This window comes from Mustela lutreola, chromosome 4 (assembly GCF_030435805.1).
Source record: "Mustela lutreola isolate mMusLut2 chromosome 4, mMusLut2.pri, whole genome shotgun sequence".
Lineage (NCBI taxonomy): Eukaryota > Metazoa > Chordata > Mammalia > Carnivora > Mustelidae > Mustela > Mustela lutreola.
In genome coordinates this window covers 74,848,803-74,865,051 of record NC_081293.1, presented here as the reverse complement: position 1 = coordinate 74,865,051, position 16,249 = coordinate 74,848,803, and the positions used below count along the sequence as shown (strand labels likewise).

Sequence of the window (16,249 nt, the reverse complement as noted above, 5' to 3'; positions counted from 1 at the left end):
TTTCATTAGCGCCCAAAGGGACTTTTAAAGAAATAAAAGAAAGAGAGAGAAACATTACATTTTTCGTTTGGCCCATAGAATTTTTTCTTAAGGAAGAATCTGCTAAGGGGTTGATAATATTTTTCACCACTGACCCATGAGTGAGGTCTCATCCTTTCAGAGTGCCTGGGCTCGATCCCTGTCTATAAAGATGTAAACAGACATTTCCACTAACATACGCACAAGCCGTGGTCTCTCCTTCGTTTGTTTACATTTCTGCCTGGTTTTGTAAACAGGCATGTGATACATGCTTCAACCCAGGGCCTTGGGAACATGGTAGGAATGGGGAAATGTATACACAGAATCAACACAGGCCACATTTTCTCTCCAGCCTCATACAGTGTGAAGGTTGGTATTTATTCCGCATTTGATGAAGCCTTTTCCCCCAACCCCAATTTTTCTCTAAAGCCTTAAGTTTACTACCTGAGTACTTAGCCACAGGTGAGCGGATGAAGGATGAATTATCCCAGTTTCCAGTCCTAGCTAGATGAAGATGTGGCTAGACGAGGATTGCACAAGTTTCTGGGAAATGAGTTGTACACAAGATTTTATTCCATTTTTAAAAGTTACTCATCCACTCACTGAGTCCAAACCAAGGTTATGTGGTATTACCTGAGATTACTGGTGGTTTCTCCAAGCTGACCTCGGCTCCCCCGGCCCCCCACCCCCTTTACAGAAAACATTCCTTGGGCTGAGCATCTCTGTTCTCGGAGTCCCATCAAGTGCCTCGACCCACAGCTGTGGTTCCAAGCATTGTTATTTCATGGACCAGCAAAATCCCTCTGAATGTTTTGGGAACCACTATAATATTGCCATCTTTGCATTCTGCCATTAAGAATTTAAACAGCAAAAAAAAAAAAAAAAAAAAAAAAGAAAGAAAGAAAGAAAGAGAAAAAAGAAAGAAATAGTAAAGATATGACCTCATAACCAATTTATAAATAGAATACATTTCACTCCATGAAAAAGCTCATAATTCTTATTTTTTCTCTTCTTGCCATCGATTGACTTTTGGGAACCACTACCTTTGAGCTTTGCATCAGGGCCATAAAAGAATGAGTTAACCAAATATTCAATTTCTGCTGTTTATGTACCATGGCATGGGTTCAAGTTCATCCTGGCAGCAGAGTAGAGGAAGTGAGGAAATGTAAGAGTCAAGCCCATGCCATCTCAGTCCTCTGCGTGGTGCATACTACCAGTGTGGGCCATACCTCCGAAGGGCAGTTACTCAGGGTTTGCCCCAGTCCTTAGTGTGCGACTAGGAGTCAGTAAGCTCTCCCTGCACGCCAGGAACAATCGGAGGCAAGAGCTACCCTCCAACCCTGGAATTCTTAGAATCACTTTAAAACTTTCAATGTGATTATCAAAAGCACAAGGGAGGGCTCAGACATCTCCGTTTGTGCAGATGCAGGCATACTCAAGTCCAATTAACGTGACCCTCAGGAGTGTAAGGCAACGTAAGAAAGCCAAAAAATTACTCAGTCTTTTATAGCACCTTGTTGGTTTTTTTTTTTAATATGAATTATTTCAAATGCAGTTGAGAACTAGGAAATCAGTGTCCTTGGGAATAGTATTGGACATGTGTATGTTCTCAAGCAATCTGGGTGAATTTCCTCACCAGCCAAGAGGAAGCCTTAGCAAATAGGGAGGTCTGAAGAAAAAAAGCCTGAAAGCCTCCAGAGGTGCCTTCCTCTAGGGCAAACTGTGTTTGTCCCGGAGGCCTTAGCAACTGCTGGGTTTTCCACCATTGTAAGGGCTTCAGCAAAGCTGTTGCTGCTGATGAAGAGATCATAAAGACCTTCCCCCCTCAGTGAAACGAGGAAGAAGGCTGCATCCTGGATATTTTAAATAATTCAAAATTAGATCAAAGTGGTGTCTTTCAGGGGTGCCTGGGTGGCTTAGTCGGTTGGGTGGCTGCCTTCGGCTCAGGTCATGATCTCAGGGTCCTGGGATGGAGCCCTGCATCGGGCTCCCTGATCAGCAGGAAACCTGTATCTACCTCTCCTTTCTCTCTCTCTCTCAAAATAAAATCTTAAAAAAAAAAAAAAAAAAAAAAAAAAAAAAAGTCTTTTAGGAGCAACTGCTGCCCAGGACCTATATCTTAGAGGAGGAAGCCTGAGCCCCAGACTTCAGGATACAGAGATGTCCCTAGATGCAGAGACTGGGAGAACATCCACTGTGCTGGTCATTTCACTGTGATATGTACTGTTTGTGTTAGCACTCCAGTCCGAGCTTGGTAGATTTTAAACCGTCTGTTCCAACCCTACTTTTCCCATGAGCCCTGATAGTTACGATGCGCAGTTTTGCAGTACTGTGGGAGGAACCAAAGCACCTGTTTTATTTTCACACAGCAGTCAAAGTCCCAGTGTGATCCACAGAGGGACAGGGATGTGGAAGGACGTTAGGAATTCAGAGCTGGGGATGGTTATTAGGTTATTAGAAGAAACGAGAAGCAGGCGTCTGGCATCATCTAGAGGAAATCGCTCCTGATGGGCTCCTAATTCTTAGCTCTGAAACATATCTGGTCTGGACAAAGGCAATGCTTCAGATTATCCTGGCTTCATGAGAAAAGAGAAAAAAACAAACAGTGAAGAACATTTAATTCGCTTATTTGTAATTACGTGGTTGCTCTGCCTGCTTCGAAGCCAGAATAGCTTTATAAGATTCCTCTCAAGTGCCAACTCTAGCTGATCTGCCTGAAGCCATTGGGTAAGAAGGATGCTGTGGCCACATCTAGGCTCGGTGGGGAAGAATGCCACCATCGATCAGTGATGCCTGTCAGGACACGAGCCACAGGGGTCACAAGGAAGAAGGCTGCATCCTGGATATTTTAAATAATTCAAAATTAGATCAAAGTGGTGTCTTTCAGGGGTGCCTGGGTGGCTTAGTCGGTTGGGTGGCTGAAAGCCTCCAGAGGTGCCTTCCTCTAGGGCAAACTGTATTTGTCACGGAGGCCTTAGCAACTGCTGGGTTTTCCACCGATTGCAGAAAGTGAGGAGATGAATGGGCTGGGAAGACAACCCCACAGGGTCCTGGAGTACGTACGTTTACACTTTGAAAAGGAACACATCGATCCTCGGATAGCCAGTCTGTCTCTGTCGGTTCCCCTGAGGCTGGTCCTTTGGGTAAACTGAGAATGTGGAGGGTTTAAACTAGCAGCGCTGAAGATAGTCGCATTGGGACCCCGAGACCCTGTGACCAGAAAAGGCCCCACTTCAAGGATCCTGCTGCTCATTACCTTTGGACTTGTAATGCATTTACTCAGCCTAAGTACTTGCCATGCTTCTCCCCTTCCCCCATTTTAAAAAAAAAATTAGTTGCAGGGGTAGAATTTAGTGATTCATCAGTTGCATACAACACCCAGGACTCATTCCATTAAGTGCTTTTTTTAATGCCCATCACCCGACCCCCTTACCCCATTTTATGTTTCAGTATTTCATTGCTTGTGAGATGCCATGGTGTTGGTATACACCAGGACACTGTCAGGAGGTTGTTTTCACGCATGTGAACTTGACTGTTTGGGGTGGTTTAACAGTGGGACCACCAGGGCAAACCCTTGATATTTTAATTAACAAATTATTAGAGGACCATTCGAGAAGAGGGTATGAGTCCTGGTTGCTGTCTGGAAAATTTTCTTTCCCACCAAAGAGAAAGTACATGACCAGAACTTGCAAGACAGGTATCAGTGGCTCAGAGAAAAAGCCAGAAAGTACAATTCAGGGGAGCACTCATGTAAGAAATACTCTAGGAGGCACAGAGGACAGACTATGACATAGGGAAAAGCATGGATGTGGACAAGTCTGAGTTAGAGTGGAGAAGTCATGCTCTATGTGTGAAGACCTTTTTGGAAAGGCTTAACCATATCCCTCTTGTATGTCCTTTCGAGTTTTGCAGAAGAGCTACTTGTAGATAAGTACAAGAGCTTCCTGTCATGCTGCCGCCATTTTTCTTCCTCATTGGTGCCCAAATTATTGGTGCCTCTTCAGGCTGACTGTGCCTTAGATTCAGTGAAATGCGGCATGATTTACATCCGTGACAAGTGAGGAAATGCAGTAGTAAGGGGCTAATTGTTGAAATATTGTCCATATCTTCTTAATGGGTTGGTTGCACATCTAGGACTACAATGGGTGACAGTTCTGTTCTTGCCACACCACATGGATGTCACTTAATGTCATATTTCAGAAAGGCTGGTTTTGAGGAACCCAATCATGGGCTGTGGACAGCCAACTAGAATGGATCAACCCAAAGTAGAGCCATGTTTGAGGCCACACAGCAAGATTGTTCTGTTTGGGTAGATGCCTGACAGTCTGAGCTGTCAGCTTAGGTATGGAAGGAAGAATGCACGTCGCCAAGTGTGTCACTGGATTATTTCTTGCTAATTATCACCTTCAACTTCGTTGATAATCCCCACTTTTAAGTCGCCATTAGCCTTCTGGTCTGCTCCTCTCTCTTGTCATCTTTAATTTCATTCTTACACCAAAGGGACTTCTTGGGTGTGTTTTTACCGCTAATAATCACAATACAAAGAAATCGTTAGGTTAAACGGTGGGAGGGGGGAATGAGATGCTTGTCCAAATCACCCATTACACAGGTGCGTCTAAATTCCTACTTTGGATAGTTCACAGTCCGAGGTGAGGGGACAGCCCTGTATGTGTCACTATTGAGAACATTCTAATCACAGTCTCTTCCGTTTGAGCTTCTGCCCCCTTAGTGGGAGTCTCTGAACAACACTTCCCATGTAGATGGTTCCCTGTGAAGACTTTCATTTGATCAGTGGTGTGTACAATATTGTCTTTTCTTGTTTAACTCCATAAACATCCACTGCACACGTCATAGAGGCTAGACGCTGCCATCCCCAGCCTTCGACACAAGGATTGGTGCAGCCCAGCCCCTGGGCTGTCTAGGAAGGGAGACAAATCTGGACATAATGACAGTGCAAAATAACATGGAACGTCATAAAATAACATGTTGTAAAGGCCCTTAACCCAGTGGAGCAAGAAGACCTCAGCGCAGGTGACTTCTGGGCTCTTCTAGAAGAGCAACCATTTCCTCAGCAGTGAAGAGGGGGAGTGGTACAACATCACCCCGCAGGACGGCTGGTGCAAAGTCACAGACACAGGACAAAGAAGGGTGTGTGTGAAGTAGCTCAGTGTGAATGTAGACAGGATATGTGGCAAAGGTGAGCAAAAAGATGAGACAGCAGGCTTGTGTAAGACTTGGTCATGGAGGTCGTCCACAGGGAGGGAAGAGGTTTCATTCTGCGGGTGAGGAGAAGACACAAAACACATCGACGCCGGATGAAACGCTTGGAAAGAAAACTGCTTTTTCTGCTTCGATGTGTATGTCCAGTACGCAGAGAGAAACATTGCCTTAGCGACCCCAGAGCATCAGTGTCGGTGGCGAGAGGTTTTTCTGATCAGCCTTGGTGCACATGTGGGCCGTGGGCCGAGGCATCTGGATTTCCGAAGGGGGTCTCAGCTCTGACAGCTCTCCCGACACAGTCATTGCGGTCTGGTCCCTCCCTGCAGCGGGAGGCAGAGCCAAAGGCTGCGTTACTGTGAGAGACTGTGGCTTTGGCCTTCGTGGGCTCCCCCCACTGCCTCGCTCTCTCCTTCCCTTGGGGGAAGGAGCTTGCCAACACACACTTCGTGTTTCAAAGTTTCCTCCTTGGGTCGTTGCAGAAGAGGCGATTCTACTTGAAAGCAATGAGATTGATTTCCTCCCCAAACTGTAGGCTGCCCAATCAGCGGCCGGGTCGTTCAGCCACGTGACCTAGCATCTGACATTTACCACTCATGGAATAGAATTACACCGCACTGCTACACTGTGCGCTCCCCCTGGGCAGGGCTTTCTCCCTTTGGCTCCCTCCTGCTTAATATCGGTTAATGTGCAGTAGTGCTGGTTATCTGGACAGGGATGTCAACTGGAATGTATCAAAGCTTTACCACAAATGGAGATTTATGTGTGTGTGTGTGTGTGTATGTAAATTATACATAGACACACACATATGTATGTATATAGGAATACTATGAATGAGTTATCCCATTTATGTGATTTTCTTGATGCATTAAGCTGAGACCATCAAACGTTTTTGCTTTATTTTAAAAATTATACATATATGTGCATGTGCATTACTTTGTATGACACCTATGTGCATACATGTATCAGTGTATGTATGAATGAGTTACCCTGTTTATATGAATTTTTCAGATGTGTAAAACTATCAGTGACTATCAAACATTTTTGTTTGTTTTATTTAAATCAAGTCTTCATGGAAATGTTTCTGAATGTGTCGCAAGGGTGAGTTCTGGAGTCCACTTGCTCTGTTCGAATCTGTTTCTTCACGTCATCAATCTCTGTCCTCAGGCAGGTGATAATCTCTGAGTCTCAGAGTTCTCCTCTATAAAATGAGAACAGTAGTAACTGACAGTGAGGCCGTGTTTATTAAATGGGCACACGTGTAATGCACTGGCATGTGGCACACTTTCAAGAAATGCTAACAAGGAATACTTTATGCATATTAGAACTTGTTCTTGAATATTGGGGCCATCATCAGGATCGCTGGTGATTGTGGGAAAACAAAGCCAACACCCTCATGGTCTAATAGGAGTGAGAACATTATTTGCACTTCTATTCAGTGGCCCCAGACTGCCAAGCTTCCGACCAGTCTTATCTGGTTTCTGAATGTTTAAATGGCATCCCTTGTTTTCAGATTATCAGCTATTGCACTCTGAAATCATCAATATGTTTGAGTACCTAACGGTCTTCTTCTTCGCATAGTGTTTCACTGGCAAATCAAATAATCCAACCTGTTTAAATTCTATCCAAAGTAGGAATTTAGACGCACCTGTGTGGCTGACTTAGTTAAGCATCTGACTCTTGATTTCAGCTCAGGTCATGATCTCAGGGTCATGAGGTCGAGCCCTGTATCCAGGTCCACACTGAGCACGGAGCCTGCTTGTCCCTCTCCCTCCCCCTCTGCTCCTCCCCTTGTTCGCACAAGTGCCCTCTCGGTCTCTTTCTCTCAGATAAATAAGTAAATAAAATCTTTACAAAATTAAAATAAAACAAAGTAGGAATTTGAAGGCTCTGACGGAAAACTGAAGTCTATGTTTCAGTATCTATACTCTGTGTTGTCTGTTTTAGCCACTTAAAGGTCTTTTCAGCCGATTTCAAGATTATTAGCTATGGAAAGACAAATGCTTCATGAGCTCACTTCTATGCAGAATCTAAACTAGTCAGACTCATAGATGCAGAGGGTAGAACAGTGAAGGCCAGGAGCCGGTGGGAGGGGGGAATGAGATGCTTGTCCAAATCACCCATTACACAGGGTGAGTCCATTCTGGGGATCTAATATGCAGCAACATGACTTACTTACCAATACTGTACTGTGTACCTGAAATTCACTAAGACAGTAGATCCTAAAGTGATTCACCAGAAAGAAGGAAGGATAAATGGTAACTATGTGAGCTGAAGGATATATTAGCTTGATTCTGGATGACTTTACAATGTATACATAAGTATATCAAAACATCAAGTTGTACACATTAAATATATACAATTTTTATTTGTCAATTTTACTTCAATAAAGCTGGGGAAAAATCAAATTGCAATTGAACATAATAAAATGAGGGCATAATTCACTTCAAGTGAAGTGACTCATCCCCTCCCCTTTGAAAGCTTCTCTATCCAGAGAGACTCCTGGTGTCACAGGTATTCCCATAGCGCGTTCTTACTCACCCTATCTTAGCCCTTAGATGCTGTCCGATGCCGGCATTCTGGGCTGAACTGGAAACTCCCTAAGGACACCGTCCTTTCTTTTTGGTTTCCCTTGTCTGGCATGTTGCAGAGACTCTATCATTAGTAAATGATTTCATGAATATCATTTCCCCCTTATTAAAAAAAAACTGTACTTCCAACTAATTAAGCCTCTCATGACCTACTAATTTTCCGGTTCAACAGACTTCTGATAAGTTTGTCAACTAAGTGAAAATGTCAACGTTTGAGAAGGTCAGCATGAATCCTTGGGTGAGGGGAGGGGCTTAGGGGGTCTCAGTTTTGTGAGACACGGTGATTTCCCCAGGTGGGTGCTAACATCACAGCACAAGAGGGCAGAGAATATCAACCATAATCCTTTTGTGTTGTTGTTGTTTTTTAACCTCTTCAGGTTACAAACGCTGCTGCCAACTTCCATGGCCAGTTGACTCTTCATCTCAAACCTTTCCTTGTGTGTGGAGGGGACGCATTCACCCAGTCCAACTTCGATGGCTGCGTCACTTCTGCCCGGTGTGTTTTAGAAGCTTTAAAGAACCACGTTTAGTACCTGTATCTTTGTTCTCTACATGAGCTTCGGGTTTTTGTCTTCTCAAGTTTCTGTTATCGATCATTTTGGTTTCTATTTTGTTGAGAGAAATTACTGGAAAATGTCTCATATGGAGTATTAAATTGATTTTATGATTTTGACAGTTACAACCCACGCTAGAATGAAAATTCCTTGTACCGTGCACCTTTCACAGTGTTTCTGAATTGCCATGACTCCCCCTTGTTAGAGAAAAACAGTGGTTAAGAATAACAAATGACCCTTGCAAAGAAGCAGGTCCAATCAAAATAATAGTTCATGTTCCAAAACCTTTATTCTTTTGAAAAATTTCCATTCTAGATAAAGAATAATTATCATCCAATCCTCGTTTTTAATCTTCAAGTTGGTCCTTGATTCAGTGTTTTTGCCAATTGCTGAACTATAAGATTTTCCCAAACTGTGGCTAACAGAGAGTAATTTCTGTCTTCTCTGGTTATTAAATGATCCTGAATCATAGGTCATAGATGTCGTCGTTTCTGGGACTGTGGTTTGGAGGACAATTCGCTGATAAAGAAATCCCTCTTCACGTTTTCCCATAATAACCAGATCCAAGTAGACTCTCCAAGTCGTGTCATAGTTTTTCACCTTAAAAAAAAAAAAATATTCAGCCCTAACATGAAAGGTAAAAATTAAATAGAAGCTGAGAGAATATAGATCGATCTTTACCTCTTGCTCTGCTGGCTGGCTGGTGCCACTGCCTTCCTATGGTCCCCGGGATGTGCTGTGGCATTTAGACTGGGTTGAGTTTAATGAATTTAATACAACAAGAAAATTTACTGAACTGGAAAACAGATGCACTTAAAATAGTTCAATATTTGCCAACTTAGTGGTTCAGTGTATCACACACATGGTTCAGTGACCCACCTGTTTCCCGTCACTCGCTGGCTGGACAGAAATTGATTCCCATCTTCTACACCAGCTACCTGTCACTAAAGGAACGGGGAACTGCATTTGATTTCTGGGTTGATAAGATGACCGATATTGAGATTTCTTTCATCATTTTGGCCCATATTTGATTAAAATTTGTCTTCCTGTGGGTTTTACCCTCGAAGCATGACAGAAAAGACATTCAGATGTGTTAACTATCTTGTGTTTAACTGATGCCATCCTGGAGCCTTGGATTAAAAGCCTCCTGAAGCCTTAAGAACAATTGTTACATTCGTCCCACAAGCCCACATCCTCCAAAGGAAAGAGCAAGAAAGGACCTATGAAGGCAGAGGCAGTTACTTAGGGAAAAGATTCGTCTAAGTCATTACTGATGACTTTTAATATATACTCCCTCTAATGCCCTGATAATTCCGCATCTGTTTTGAGAAAACCATGGCACTTATAGGAAAAGGCTCAAGCCTGCTTCATATGTAGATGATCGTTGCTTTGCTATTCTGAGTTGTTTTAAAAACTCATTTTACATGTAGATCCGTCTCTGAGAGGAAGAGGCCAATTTCCTGCTGCTCAAATAAGGAAATAAAACGTATCCACTGCTTGTGTTCTTTATTTTCCTTCACCTCTTTCCTTTCAGAAATTGAAATGGGTAGAAAAATATCTTGTGCTGGAAGCCATCCCGGGAGGCCATGAAATTCAGATGGCCAGGGGGCCCTGGAAGACCCCGGGGCAATCCCCGGGGAAGTCGGGGTCGGCAGCATGTGGAGCCGTTGTCAGCCCACAGGACCACACAGCACTGTGGCATTTCCAAACAAGAACTTTTATTAAATCAAGCCAGCCAAGGAAAGCTGCTCTGTTTTGAAAGGAGCATATTTAAGTGAGAAACGGCTGGAGCAGTGGGGTGATTTAACACTTGTTAGCTGATAAATATAGCCTTCACCAGAATAAAACTTTATGATGCCGTGTTGAAAAGCTTAATTACTAAACCATCTATGCAGATCTTTCTTGCTCTGGCAGCCAGGGTGACAAATTATAGCAGCGGAATAGTATTTTTCACCTCTGGCATTTCTGAAGGGGAGAAGTATGTCTAGAAACATCGCGAAAGCAGTAATAATCCCAGACCAGATATTACCGAGGGGAAAAAAAAGACGTTTCCTTGAGTCACCAAGCCTTCTGTGCAAAATGCCATCATCCCCACCCCCCGCCTACCCACTACCTTGTTAAGTAAAAAGAACAAGGTCAATTTTACATTTATCTGGTATTTTATACTCATCCAAGTACATATACATATATACATATATATGTACTTTATATATAAGATGTATGCCAGAAGAGGAGCCCACGCCTCCAAAACCCATTTCTATTTATGGGGCACCACACTGCTGCCCGATTAACATGGTCACCAAAGCTGAACCAAAATACTAGTTGGCGATCTGGTCCTCACCACGTGGCTTCATTTCAGAGAGCTAACACCAACCCTGATGTGATAGGTACCAGCGTCTGATATGGAATAAAGTCTTCACAAGTCCTGGCTAAATGATGGATCTTCCTGTGATTTTCATTTGCTGGCTTATTTCCTTCCTCGAGGGTCGCTTGCTCTGACAAACAGCGGCATTCCGGAGATGCGGAGCTCCAGCGCAGGCGCAGTTGGCCGAGCGTGCAGACCGCCGCGCACCTGTCCTTCCCTCTGTGGACCTGTCAGGCTCGTTGTTTGTGGTGTCCTTCTCTTGCCCTCTGACCTGTCTTTCTCCCCTTCTGCTTTTTCTCCTGCTTTTTCCTTTGGGCTCAGTCTTCCATTCTCAAAAACCAGGGATCCAAGTGGACTCACTTTGTGATTCATAGTATTTGTGATTCCCTGTTTTAATATATCTTTTTCTTTTTCACCCCTTAAAATTTAAAGCTGTCAATCGGGTTTGTTATTTGAGGTGACTGGACCATCGTCATTTTGATTTTCAGAAGTAATGCGAGAATTTAAAACTGGCTAGAGCGTTGGGGGAATCTCGGTGCTAATAACCTAAAAAATATACATAAAACATGGTACCAGGCTCTGTGGCTGACATAATGGAGCATCATCGGCAATGTCCAGTTGGGAGCAGACAAGTCCCATGGAGTGGGAGGCAGGGTAAGCTCCGTGTTTGTGTCATCAAAGGTGGTAGATAATATGCTCTAGAAGCTGGGGAATCTGAAGAGAAAGAATTAGGTGTTCTTGGGAGGGTGTCCCTGAACAGATGCAGAGATGTGTCAGTTTAACTCATCCAAGGCATCATCTGGGCTGACCCGGCTGACTCCACGGCTTTTGGTGGAGAAGGCTCAGGAGAAGGTAGAATGTGATCTCTGGGAAGAAGAAGACGCCCCAGCAAACCTCACACCAGGTTGGGGCAGGACTGAGCTGCCATAGTCCAGGCAGGAATGTGTTTGTGTTCCCGCGGGTACCATCTGGCCAGGTAAGACAGGGAAGGTGAGAATGTGGTAGATTCTTCGTTTTCTTCTCCACGGAGGGTGATTATAATCCACTTAAGACCTTCGAGGGAGAAAGAGTCTTTAAGAGAGTGTTGATTTAAAACACATGTAGAATCACAGAATCTGGGAATGTCTGAGCTTAGAAGGGCTTGGAGATCATTTAGACCAGTTCATAGCCATCTTGGATTTTCAGTCTTCATGAGAAGCTGTAGAAAGGTATGGCTCTTCTAATAACAACGAAAATGCACAGAGACACATAGAATTCGCACACCATTGTAGAGCCTGCTGGCCCCCTGCCTATTTTTGTAAATAAAATTTTATTGACACACAGCCTTGCCCATTCATTTGTATTGTCTGTGGCCATTTTTGCATTACAACGGTAGAGATGCGTGGTTGCAACAGAGACCAGAGGGCCTGCAAAGCTTATCTGGTCCTTTAAGAAAAAAATTGCTGACTCCTGTCCTAGAGAGTTACAGGCCTCTGCAATCTATTTTTGGACACTCAGAGGTCTGTGAACCCCAGATTAAGAAACTCTAAATCTCAACCCTATCACTTTATGTAAATACAGGCTTATCTTAGATCCACACATCTGGCCCATTGTTCCTTGATCCTATGCCTTATTGTAAATCCTTTAAGGCCAGCGGTGTAGCTTTGCAGTTAAGAGCGAGTCCTCTGGAGTTCAACAGATCTGTGTTTTAATCCAGGCATTGCTCTTCATTGTGTGACCTTGAGGCTGTTAAAAAACCCCTCAGTCTGCTTCATCGTCTGAGAAGTGAGTTCAAGCATTATATCTCATACCTCCCATACGATTGCAGGGAAGCAGGAATGTGCCCACAACTATAGCAGAGTGCTGGGCACACAGTAAATGCTTAATAAATGCTTAATAGCAATGATGAATGGGAGTAGAAGGAAGAGGAACAGATCCTCCTGGTGCCTCCAGACTCTTGTTAAGACCAGGTTCCTCTGCATTTACACAGAACACTTGGGAGAGTTGATAGTTAGGCTAGCATGTGTGTTGATCGCAGATACGATGAAACACAGAAGATTAAAAACTCTAGGTTTCTGCAAACCTTCATGTAACAGAATGGTAGTGTTCACCTGAGACTAACCATGGACCACTTTCTCTTGTCCTGCTCCAGGTGGTAAGCAGATACCTGTCGCTTGGGAGGTGAGGTGGTTTGTTCAGATGAGGTCCTTGAAAAGAAACCGGGATAGGTCATTACCAGGAGTAGGGCAGGTGGAAAATACAAGAGTGTTCTCTGCACTGAGCACTGTCTTCTCTTTTGCAAGCGCGTGGGCAAAAAGTTGCATGCTTGGACAGGCTCCTTGAGATTATTTACTCCGAAAGACTGTAGAAACTGGGAGTGAGTTATTTTCACATTCTTAACATGTTTGGCTAAGTATGCAGATTCATTTCCTGTCCCTAGCCTTCGTTTAAAAATGAAACCTAACTCCTGGTAAGTTCCATGACATGGTGGTGGGTTCTGTGACCTCTCAAATCCACCACCTACTAGATGTTGATCTTGGACCAGTTTCTTCATCTCTAAGCCTCAGTGTGTTCATCTGTAAAATGGAGATATTAATTTTACCTACCTTAGGGTTATTCTGAGAGCTATAGGATATCCATATAAAGGCTTTAAACCTAGAGTGTGCTCAATAAATTTTAGCTGGTCCTATTACTATTATCATACTGAACTATGACTTATGAAAATAATCCTCTTTCCAGAGGCTTGGGTGGCCCAGTCAGTCAAGCATCTGCCTTCAGTTCAGGTTATGATCCCAGGGTCCTGGGACCAAGTCCAACATTGGGCTCTCTGCTCAGTGGCAAGTCTGCTTCTCCCTCTGCCTCTGTGGTCTCTCTCACTTTCACTCACTCTCAAATAAATAAATAAAAATCTTAAAAAAAAAAAAAAGAAAGAGAAAATAATCTTCTCTCATTACTACTACTGCATTGGTGGTTAATCTAAATTAACCTAACCCTCAGTTAGATGGGGTGCCTGGGAGGCTCAGTCGGTTAGACCCCAGCTAGGAAACTGGGTCAATGTTTGTCAAATTCTCCAGGGACTGTCTTCAGGTGCCACCGTAAGTCTGGGCGCAGAGTCATTTGTGATCAGAAATTCTTGTTGACTCTTGAGTGAATGAATGAAAAAATGCTCTTGCAGCTTATTGCCGTGCTCATTAACATACCCGGCACCCCATGTCCCGTGAGCAGATCGAATCTTCCCCGTCTTGTGATACCAGTCCCATGTGTACTTCCTCACTCGTCATCGACTTGCCACCCAAACTGCAAGACCCACAAAAGCAGGGCCTGACATATAGGAAGTACACAGCAAAAATCTGTTGATCCAGCGAATAAATGAAATCAACTAATTAACATTTCTTATTCTAGTTTTAGTAAGTACCAAAGGGAAATGTTGCTGATACAGAATGATCCCACAGAACAAAAATGCACCAGCCTTATCCACAATAGAGGAGATAATCACAACAGTACCTTCTCTGCACTCCCCCTCCTTCTTTCCTCTTCAGAGGTGAGAGGCTACCTCAGAAAGTTCCTCCTCCATGCTGCCTGCTAGTTTTTGGCAAGTCCTGATTTGGAGGGTGGGAAGATGTGGGAGCGCTGCTCTGCCATTGGAAACTGCCTAATAAACACTTGGGCTTCACTTCTCATCATTTTGCCGACTATTTAAAGGTTTCTGCCTACGAAGCCAAAAATTCAAGCAAAGTAATATGCCAGACTACAGGAGCCTGCTGTGACTGTTTTGTGCTCTTCTACCTGAAAAGCTGAAGATATATATATATATATATATATATATATATATATACATAGATATATATGATTTTATTAGAACTATAGATAATTGGATTACCTGGAGAGGGAGGTTATGTGAATTCCAATTTAAATCATTATGAACCAGAAATTCCTTTTCTGCACCAAATTCTGCATTGCTGCCTTTTCAGAATGCTTGTTTCATTTTTTCTTTTCTTTTCTTTTTTTTTTTTTTTTAGTGCCTATACATAGCATGTTGTGGCGTATGGTATACATAGCATATTGAAGTTGAATAAATCTTGCAAAGCTTTGGAATTGGGGTTTCACTATAATATAGCAAGCTCCATGGGGCAGAGATTTTTGTCTTTCTCCTTCACTATGGAATCCCCAGTATCCAGGATTTTGCTTGGCACATACTGAATACTAATTCGAGAACATTCAGACCACCAGCCCTTAGAAAGCCAGATTATGCACCTAAAACATGTAGCAAGAGAAATGGGAAACAGTTACTAAATTCTGACAAGTTACAAAAAATGAGAATGAAAAAACCTTGAGTCTTATGGCTGTGTAAGCAAGTTCTATAAAGACAGGGATCCTGTCTAAATTATCTAAAGTGCTAGATCCAAAATCTAAGCACACAACAGGTCATAGAGTAGAACTTAAATAAATTTTTGTTGAATAATTCAATGGTTAAAAGAAGGAACCATCTAAGTGACAATGAATACTACATTCTAAAAAAGCCAGGTGAAGCTTCTAGAAAGACAGCATGCACCAGGGTCCATTTCTTTGTAGTTGGTGTGTTTGTGTGAGCACACTGTGTGCCAGAGTGGGGGAGGCGATGTTTTCCCCATGCAAACAGCACAGCTCGCATGGCTGCGAATTCTGCTCAATGGTTTATGTCCTACCAACAACAGGCAATGAAGGCTTATTGGCTTACATTTTCATTTTCTTGGTCTTCTTTTATTAGAATTGATTTAAAGCTGACAAGAGTTAGACCTAGTATAGCACTCACTTCTATCAGACAGTCACAACCTCAAACTCAAACACTGTTTTAACCATTACAATAGGCCGTGTTTATTTACCCTTTGGAAAACAGACTATTTGCTGCAAACCAGAAGGTTGTCAGAAAACAAAATTTCAGTGGTGCCAAGACCAGGGTGGAGAAAAAAAATCAGCAAGGGTCACTCATTTGAGAAGAGTAAGTTCTAAGAAAGATCTAAGAGAATGTGCTTATAATTAGGAAATCCATTCGTTCGATAATCTGTGTTAATAGTTGAAATAATAAAAACAAAAAATAATAAAATAAGTAATAATAATAAATAAATAAATAAAATGAAAAAATAATACAAAATAAAAAAAATCCGTGTTCATAGTTGCAAAAACAAAAATAAAGATTATTTCAATAAATGCTGAAAATTATGTCATAAAATGAACATGGATTGGGCGCCTGGGTGGCTCAGTGGGTTAAGCCACTGCCTTCAGCTCAGGTCATGATCTCAGGGTCCTGGGATCAAGTCCCGCATCGGGCTCTCTGCTTGGCGGGGAGCCTGCTTCCTCCTCTCTCTCTCTCTCTGCCTGCCTCTCTGCCTACTTGTGATCTCTCTCTGTCAAATAAATAAATAAAATCTTTAAAAAAAAAAAAAAGAACATGGATTACTGGTAAAGGCTTATGGTAAATTCAGAAAAGGGGGCCCCCTTAGAGGGATAGGTTATTCTAAAACCATAACAAACATCGCATTAAGAAC

General features: G+C 42.9%; 1 protein-coding gene across 6 annotated transcripts in view; it reads left to right on the top strand.

Annotated features, from left to right (window-relative positions):
• Positions 1-9,876, top strand: part of RNLS (renalase, FAD dependent amine oxidase) — a 255,996-nt gene extending 246,120 nt beyond the window's left edge. For all 6 annotated transcript variants that reach the window (XM_059170286.1, XM_059170285.1, XM_059170284.1 and 3 more), the window contains one exon: positions 8,204-9,876. In XM_059170286.1, the coding sequence (XP_059026269.1) occupies positions 8,204-8,240 (37 nt within the window). In that variant the 3' untranslated portion in view covers positions 8,241-9,876. The remainder of the gene's footprint in view (positions 1-8,203) is intronic.
• Positions 9,877-16,249: the final 6,373 nt, after the last annotated feature.